This window comes from Protomyctophum bolini (assembly GCF_963924005.1).
Source record: "Protomyctophum bolini genome assembly, chromosome: 11".
NCBI classification, from domain to species: domain Eukaryota; kingdom Metazoa; phylum Chordata; class Actinopteri; order Myctophiformes; family Myctophidae; genus Protomyctophum; species Protomyctophum bolini.
The window spans coordinates 33,087,493-33,097,276 of NC_137872.1; the positions used below are offsets into that span (position 1 = coordinate 33,087,493).

The 9,784-nt window shown below is 40.5% G+C and overlaps 1 protein-coding gene across 1 annotated transcript; it reads right to left on the reverse strand.

Moving 5' to 3' along the window:
- Positions 1 to 923: 923 nt before the first annotated feature.
- Positions 924 to 7,305, reverse strand: LOC308323420 (germ cell-specific gene 1-like protein; the record flags this gene model as incomplete). The annotated part of the gene is made up of 5 exons (XM_080775151.1): positions 924 to 1,185; positions 1,267 to 1,378; positions 3,400 to 3,552; positions 5,163 to 5,210; positions 7,002 to 7,305. The coding sequence occupies 5 exons, from the start codon at positions 7,303 to 7,305 to the stop codon at positions 924 to 926; spliced, it is 879 nt and encodes a 292-aa protein (XP_080631277.1).
- Between the last annotated feature and the right edge of the window lie 2,479 nt (positions 7,306 to 9,784).

Consider the following 9,784-nt stretch of genomic DNA (forward strand, 5'->3'; position numbering starts at 1 on the left):
TGCAAGCTATTTGATACATGTACATTAATGTATATACATTGAATTAAAAGTTATATTTTTGATCAAAGTAGTTGTCTCATCTTGTTTTTAGCTAATAATTAATAACATAACTGCTTTATTCTTGTATAGTACATACATGGCATATGAGTTTAAGTGCTTAATTTTCTGACCTCCAAACCATCCTCTACAGTCTAGTCTACACAACTAAACTGATGGAACTGTTATGGATATCTTTAAATCGGGTAATAACAAAATGAGTTTACAGGATTGTGTATTTATTAATTTGTCTGCAATGATGCTACCAAGCACCATGAAACTTTCCATTGACGTGTGAAACGTTAATTCCCACTGGGTGTCACTGTTTCCCTTCTACAGACCATAGATTAGACTGCTACAGAGTAATATACTGTATGTGGTTAGTGGTGTGTAGTCAGTGTTGTGTACATTTGAGGACCTCCAAATGAGCTGTATGGTATAGGATTATAGGTGCAATTTCAACATACAGTCTGGAGCAACAGAACAGATTTTGGGAAATATAGTTCCAGATAGCATTTGGTGTAGTTAGCATTATGTAGATGTAGATACATTATGTAGATTGGTGTAGATAGCATTAGGTGTATAGTTCCAGATAGCATTTGGAGATGTGGAATAGTTGTCTGGCTACACAAGACTTTGTATGGTAAAACAAGCATATAGACATCTATCACAACATATCCCATCATCTGTTACTGAATTATAGTCGTGGTGTTGGCTGTATAGTGTATACTAATTGGCTGTGCTCTGATGGTGTAGCACAATAATGTTTTCAATAACATAAGTTGACCATAACTGTAACGTTCTGTATCATCCATTTGCAAGTTAGGGTTAGGGAGTCGGGACAGGGTTGTAATGGAGTGAGTCAGACCCCTAAAAGTCCTCATATTTTAGCAATATTCTTCCCCCTGTGGTTCAGGCAGATAGTCCATATCAACAAAGTATGGTGTTTCATCTGTGTCCAGTACAGCGTCTGGCCCAGTAGTGTTCCACATCTGATCTAGGAGCTCCAGCTCCATCAGCTTCTGCTTGAGTCTCAGGTTCTTCTCAATGTTCCGCCGTTTGTATTTGAACTCTACGATAGTCTTGGTATACCTGTTCAATGCAGTCACTGCAGAGCCCATACAGGTGCCGAAGGAACCCCACGCTAACCTATGGGGTAGGGGACAGATTTGACTGTTACATAAAACCCACGGGTTGAGAACCCCTGCTATAAATTATAGATGCACTTACACATAAGACCAGCTGTAGTCCCAGGATGTAGGCCTCCAGTCTTCTGGGCCGATTGCTACAGCCAACTGGAAAATGGTGGAGAACATCATATGGGCCAACATCCCACAAAGGCCTGGGTGGGAATACGAACAAACAAATGTGTTGGCACATTCAAAATATATGTGTACAATGTAAACCGTTATCCAGCTATCATTAAATGTATTGCCATTTTTCTTTGCAAGCTCATTATATCATTGCACTTTATAATGAAGGCACCGCATGGCAGAGTTTCGTAATTTACATATGACATACAATATGCTAAACTTAGTAAGTATAACTGTGAAAATTAGTAAAGAGTAAAGAGTAATTGGCACTTATACAGTCACGGGTATTTTGTTTTTGTGTCTAGCTACACATTTAATGGTTTTATTATTCTGACAAATTAATAAAAAGACAAATATCCAAGAAACAATCATTTACTCCTAATGGAATTTCATTACAAATATGTCAGAAGACAGAGTGTTCAAGGCTGAAACATGTTCTTGCTTAGTTGCTTTCATCTGCATGTTGCACTGGGACTTTGGGACACCCTGGCGAGGTGAGCAGGGTTGTGTCTGGATGTTGTACGTCCTCTCTGCCAAGCTCTTGGCCAACATGCTGCTTTGGCACCGTTTCTTTTTTCTTGGAATTATAGTGCATAAAAACATCAACAACAAAGGGATGGGGGTGAAGAGAAGGGGATAGTGGAGGCGTAGGAAGGGTCTCCTCTGGGCCTGGCTTGTCACGGCCCAAAACCGCTGTCCCAGCCTCCAATCCGATTAGTCTGCAAACCACTTTTTAAATCCTCTGAAGCAGTGAGTGGGTGTTGCACTAGTCAGCATTATGGAGGTCCCCCCCCCCCCCCTTATGGTGCAACCGAATGGCATGGTGCAATAGAATGTTATATTATAGTTATATATTATATTATATTATATTATATTATATTATATTATATTATATTATAGTTGTTATAGAACAGTATTTAGATACTTACCGGTATATTGTATCTGTTTTTCTTATTTCCCATGTCACAGTAACAAATCAGATACTGGCATTATAGGGTGGCTGTATATACATTGCAGGAGCTTGCAGGGAGCAAAAGCATAGCTCTCCATGCTAATGTGGCACAAAATAATTACTGTATATAACACATGAATGTGTTATCTTCACCAATAGAGATGGACAGGAAATTTGTTTTTTCCATTTGTCTGTCTGGCTGTCTCTTTCAAGGATTCCTTCAATTCCAAAGGTTATACAGAAATGTGCATTCAACTTTGTGGAAAGGTTTATAATGGGCCAAGGAAGAACCGAATAACAATGATTTAACTAGTAGATAGCCATTTTGCAAACACTTACAAGGACAGGTGCGTACTAGGAGAAAACCATGTAATGACATGTACTGTAATATAACAAATAAAATAACAATAATATTCATCATTGAGTGGTGGATATGCACACACAGGACAGTTGATAATGACATTTATAATTCACTGCGTTCTTGCCCATGTTTATATGTTTGTTCCTCTTACCACAGGCAGTATTTTCCTTTACTGCAATGCATAGTGTTACCTTTAAGAGTGAAGCAACACACCTCAGAGGTGTTGACGTATTTACCTCTGCGACAAGTTTTGTGTTGATCTCTCTGTCTGATTAAACGGAGTGCCACCATCGTTGACTTTGACTTTTCCAAGAGGAATAAATCTCCTTCTTTTCTCTGCCTACACGGCACTCCTACATTGGTGATTTTAAACCATGATCTGTTTTGATGTAGAAATGTTAAATTGTTATTCCCCCCCCCCCCCCCCAAAAAAGGGGATCATAACAACATGAACTACTTCAATACTTTATTAGTCAGAAATGTAAACAGCCTGAGGTAGTCAGTAATGACAACACCAATGAAGTAATGAATATATTTCTTTATGATCCGTATATTGCTCTGTGAAGTTTAATTGCAAATGTGAGATTATGTTGAAAACCATCGACTGTACTTTGTCAAACTCCCAAACCAAACCCTCCACAGAATGTTTGTTTTACAAGAGAGATCAACTGTGTGCCAATTTTGACAGGATAGATAGAGTGTGTATGGCATCAGCAGTTTCCTGCTTCCTTCCCTACCTGACAAGGCAATGCACATAGCAGCGAAGGCATTGAGCTTCAGCTTGTCCATGACACTGAAGCACGGACACTGTTCCAGGATCAGCATGGCCCCGCCCGTAAACAACAGGGACAGGTACAGACTCTCAGCTACTATACACAACCACAAGACCCCTGAGAGAGAGAGAGAGAGAGAGAGAGAGAGAGAGAGAGAGAGAGAGAGAGAGAGAGAGAGAGAGAGAGAGAGAGAGAGAGAGACAGACAAGCACAATTAGTTACTTTGGTCTTTTAATAGGCTGGAGAATAATTTCACCTCTATGATAGGTGGTAGGCCAGAGGGCATATATGTAAACTGGCTAGATTGAGAGCGGTTGCAAAAGGTTCCCTGTATATACTAAGTAGTCTCACCTCGAGACAGACTACGCTGTTTTTCCTTTGTCTTTGTTTTTGCCAATGGGTTCCCAGATTAATCTGTCTAATCACTGTAGGAATGACCAAAGGGGTTCGTGTAAACATGGCTGGTGATGAGATCAAAGCATAGAGTTATTACGATGAAAGCTGCTCATTATCTTTGAGATTAGCAGAGGTGAGACTATAACAGTAATTAATACTCTGTTCTATATTCCAATTTCAACAGGGCACCATGCCAAAGATCACAATCCACATCCATCATAAATTTGTAGATTGCCTACTTTCAGCCCAGACTCAGACACAGTTGTACAACAGAGTGTTACTGCTGAATGCTGACACAGGACAAAGAATAGGATCTGTGAGTATTGTGGATAAAGTTAAAGGTAATGATAGTCACCAATGTTATGATAGTATGACGGTATGGTCATCTTTTTCAAGATGACAAGATTTTGCATTGATCTTAGTTTAGCATGCTAGAAGTTTAATTTAATTTAATTTAATTTGTTATGTTTGTATTGTAGCCTATTAGTACTAGATTACCGCCCTATATCCCCGGCTGTCACAGAAACGCAGACCACATGACCAAGTTACTTTTTTTCAGGCAAGTCTTATCAATGATTTCTTTCCCACTTTGCTGTGATGGATAAACAATTTCCTTCCGTATGATGACCGCTAAAAATGTTGACAAGATTATCTTATTTCTGATATATTTGAAGCATAATCTACACTGTAGATTATGCTTCTACACTGTAGATTCTACACTGTAGATTATACAGTATATAGACAGAACATTGATGGCAGAGAGGGGAAAGGACAACATACTGTAGGTATCCATTGAGAAATAAACTGAATGAGTTGCAATGTTGTGGTCAACACACACACAATGCAGTACATGCCAAGTCCCGGGTGTATTCATTTTGGTTCTGTAACATGCCAGTGAATTTGACATCCAACTAGGACTGCAACTATTGATTATTTTCTTCGCGATTACTCTATCGATTATTTTAACAGCAAAAACAAAGCCGATTTAAAAAAAAGAAACTCGACTATAATCGATTAGTCTGATTAAACACTTAAAACACTTAAAAAATAAATGCATACGAATAGCAGATCTACACACGAAGGGATAGAGTGGGTTGTGAACTTGTAGAATTGATTGTTTCATAATCATTAAATCGGTTACTTTAACTATTGCACCCCTACACCCCAACCTCTAACAGTACAAGTGTGTAAACCTGAAATAATGAAACTGAAGGGAAGACATATAACCATGCTGCAAGAATGAGCAGTCCAGAGCTTTGCTTAGGGAGCATACGGGACCAAAGTAGCTTACTGTACATTCAAAAGATTCTAAATGCCAGTATTTCACCAACCTCGTTCTTGTTCAGGTGCTATCTCTGAGAAGTATCTGCAGACAAAACCTGTAATAAGACAAAACAACAATGTTCATCAGATCTGAGATGCCCCTTTTGCGCTTTTATTTGTATTCTCATTGAGAAATACATTGATACATTTTGTTTGGTTTTGTGTTACTTAGATTGACTATAACTTATTAGGGAAAATGAAAGGCATGCAGGCAATAATATTGCCTGCACGCCTTTCATTTGCCCCAATAAGTTATATAAGGGATTCATCTATTCATCTTAATATTATTAAGATGAATAGACAAATTAACATGTCCAGGCCAAAGCAGGTTTTCTTAATGCTATTTGCTTCTTTGGCAAACATGATGGCAATTATTTCAATAAAGGGAAGGAGCAACTCCTTCAATCTCCTTCTCCATCATTTGTTGGTATGGAAACCTAAACATAAAGGACAAAAACCACCTTGGTAGGATTGTGAGAACGGCCTCAAAGATTGCCGGAGTTAATTTCAGTAGTCTAGTCTTAAAAGTATTTAAAAATCAGGTGCTTAAGAAAGCCAAGTCCATTTGTACGGACAACTCCCATCCGCTCAGCTCTGAGTTCAAGCTGCTTCCTTCTGGCCTTCGCCTAAAGGTTCCAGGGGCCAAAAGCAATAGGTATAAGTTCTCCTTCGTGCCTGTAGCTATCCAGGCTCTAAATGCCGACTGAGTAACTTGTCACCTGACTCGCTTGCATGAATTATTTATACAACTGTTCTGAAAATGTTATGAATTTCAATGTTACACCTTGTTACACCAATGTTGATACCTTGAACTGCCATCCTGTTTTATTGTTCTGTGTACTATGTGCCTTTTTACTGTGTTTTTGTGTTTCATGTTACCTGCCTGTGTTATGCCTTGTTGTAAACCAAATCGCCCCACGGGGACAAACAAATAAATGAACCTGAACCTGAATTGAAATAATACATAATAATAAACATGACACTGCATGGTATTTATCCAAATCTCAATTCCAAATATTACATTTGAAAGCCAAAGTTTAATCACCTATCAAAGATCACAAATAATAGCAATACAATTAAGGTAATAAAACACTGTTGGACAGCGAGCCAGCTGTCCAACAGAAGAATTGCATTCTTCATCCAAAACTTCCGCATAATTTGAAACATACCGTTTGCCCTGATGGTCATGGTCAATGATCATGGAACCATTCTTCTCACCTGGGGTAATGCAGTAGATAATAGGTTCCATAAGAACAAATGAGCATTTGTGTCTGTCGTAGACATGCGCAGAGCAAGTTCAGTCAGGGAACCTCAGTTGAGTCGCGCTGGCCGTTAATTGAGCCGCCTCAGCATCATGCTCTCATCCACATGATTCACTCAGCCAATCACACACTCACTCCATCTCATACCGGCTACTTTAACCGGAGGTTTGCATTCCTCTGCCTGCTTGCTTGCTTGCTGCTGCTGTATCAGCGTTCCGCTGTATACAAACCTGCTGCTGACCCACCTCCACCCCAGCTATACCACCTGTCGTTTTGGATCTACTGTTTAGGTACGGGGGATTTCAGAGTCCCTATGGCCGGGACTGATGCGCTTGATCTGAGTACCTAAAAAGCAGATCCAATACATCGCCAAACCATAATAAATATACTGCATTGCTCATCTATATTCAATAAATATATATTACTATTACTTCTTGAGTTGTCTGACTGAACCTTTCTATATACTGTGGATCTTAGATGAGTACAAAAACCTCGTACTGCTGGACTCATCACTTCGAATCTATACAGTGCAACTTGAAAAGGTCATCTTGTTCCCGAGGAGGCAGGAGTCCCAACCCATTTCACCTTTGAAATCTGCAGCCTGCTCACAGGAGAAGAATATGCCCGTGTGGAACTTCCTCATGAGAAACTTGTCGTCGCCCGTCTCCCAGATGTACTGGACCAGTCGGCTGTCATTGACGTCGGAGCTGTTGAAGCGGATGCAGAACGACTGCTTGGCCGCCACCGGGGGTCCCGTGCAGAAGGGCTTGACCACCTTCCTCGTCCCCTCGCACCAGAAGTTGGTGGTCACAGCTGACAAGGCAAAGGCAAACGCCACAAAGTTGAGGGTGATCGCCAAAGAAGCCCGCCGACCACGCTCCTCCAGCATCATGGTCAAGACCATGCAGGCTAGATGAAATGATCAGGCAACTATAATCCTGGCTGATGTGTAGCCACCGTGGTTTCCGCCTCCCCCCCCCCCCCATACTGTAACTCAAATCGTCATAATCCTCTTGAGTTTGAGGTTTGTTGGGCGGAGGGCGCATGCTACACATCCTGACACTGCGTCTAAAAGGACGTGCAGCTACCTTGATTGAACTATCTCATTACTCCAGGCCAGTGAACTCTTTCGTGCCTCATTCTCCACTCTACCTTTACATGGACTACTACTGTATGTCCAATTGTGAGCTTAAAATACATAACCACATACGGTAAGCAACAATACACTTCATATTTATGGAGAGAGGTGACTGTATTCCCAAGTTTTATACTGTACCTATACTTTCTCATATAGTACAACACAACTGTTTCAAAGCTTCTCTATAATATTATATTCTCTCTCGATAACCCAACCATACAACAATAGTCATGTTTTATTTCTCAGCCAAGCCATAGTGTAGTGCAAAGTGCATTGTATAGGCTATACATTGCATTGAATGTTCAATTACATATCCAGGAGAGACCCCAAGTAGAGCCGCTGCTCCTTTACGTGGAAAGGAGCCAGTTGAGGCGCTTCGGGCATCTAATACGGAATTACGGATGCCTTCGGGCGCCTCTCTAGGGAGGTTTTCGGCACACGCCCAGCTGGAATGGTACCAGTTCAGCAGGACTCTACTCATCTAGCAGTTCTAACTTCTGCACTTTTAGGTTTGTTTCCCCGCCTAAAAACAGGCAGACACCACACTTTGGCAGAAAGTAACTGTATAGTGCCCATAGGTAAAGATAAGTCACCCCTGCAAAAAAAAACTTCTCTCGTCTCTCCTGAAGTACCCAGGCATTATATCCTTCCTATATAGTGCCTGTGTTCTCTCCATTAACATTTGCTGTTGCGTGTAATTTGCATTGAACAGGAAAACAATAAACAATAAACTTGATGAAATATTAAGCCTTTGTTGTAGTATGGTAATTTTCCCTGACCATGACCCCTTTGCATAATACTGTATAATACCTGCTAGGGATGAGCTCCTTTTGATAGAATGAACAATGTATTATCTGTGTATTCAGCTGGCAGATGTGAGATTTGCATGTGTGTTTGTGTATGTTCTTGTAAATGCTTACAGTTGATCACAAATTGTTACCATCACATACTTCCACTGTAGCCTACTGTACACTGTACTTTCATTTGATTATTTAAAATCACACTGTTTGAATTGAATTGTTTGGTTGCCTGTTTCTTAATCTGATTTTGTAAATATAACTACGTGGTGCAATGTGAATTTAGGAGTCAGGACTGATACTTGAGGATTAACCTCTTAAGAATGGGCTTTTTACATACGGTATTTCACTTCTATTCAAGGAATTTAGGAACACCAAAGAATTTGTCTTCTCGGTTTTAAGCCTGCATGTATCAACGGGGTCTGCCCATAATTCTGACATCCCATTACTCCAACTACGTGGCTTCGCGTGCTGTTGGGGTTAGGCTAGGTTAATGTGCCCGCTGTCGGACTAATGCCACAGCACCGTGTCAACTATCCTCCATTTAAACACCCATACAAATGAACAGTGTACTGCAGCCAGCGTCGTAACCTGCACATGATCATGTTACTGTGGCTTCTGCCAGTCCCTGCATGGAAGGCACAGATTATGTTAACAGGGTGCCCAAAATTCAATCAGGTTTGCTGCACGCACCAAGCACAGAGATGGACAAAATCACACATTCGGAGGAGATCAATGCAATAACAAGAGATTAATGCCATGCAATAACAAGAACAGAAATGCTCCATAAGTAATGGACCACACAGAAGTGGATTAAAATCAAACAGCATCCTATATTTGTCAGGTTGATACTTTCAAAGCAGCTTCTGCATGCATGGGCCTCCTGCTGAAGAAAAAAAAATACCTCATGCTGACCTAGCTGCTCTGGGTTAAAGGTTCAAGAGTTCAAGGTGTTCTTTATTGTTACTGCTCATCTTATATAGGCTACAGGTACATAAGACAAGAGTAAAAGTATTTTGTTCTGGTTGTTCTGCAAACATTGTAGCAGCATTAATACTACTACTTATAATTAATAATATAATAAGTAATAAAGAAAGAGAACAGTTGACCATTATGTGTGTGTGTGTGTGTGTGTGTGTGTGTGTGTGTGTGTGTGTGTGTGTGTTGTGGCAACCCAGGGGAGAATAGGCACAGATTCACAATAAAATAAGAGGCGCAAAGTCAGATTCAACATAAACTTAAAATGTATTTTATTAAAGTATTAGGGAAAGGGGAAAAAGGGCAAAACGTCAACACACTAACACAGGGTTCCTCTTGTCAGGGGCTTGGGCTTCTATTCACATGCAGTCCTGCGGGCAGAGCAGAGAGAGAGCTAGTGACTACTTTACTCAGTTGGGGGAGAGTGCTAGCTGTAGGCTCTCCCTTGTGGAGTT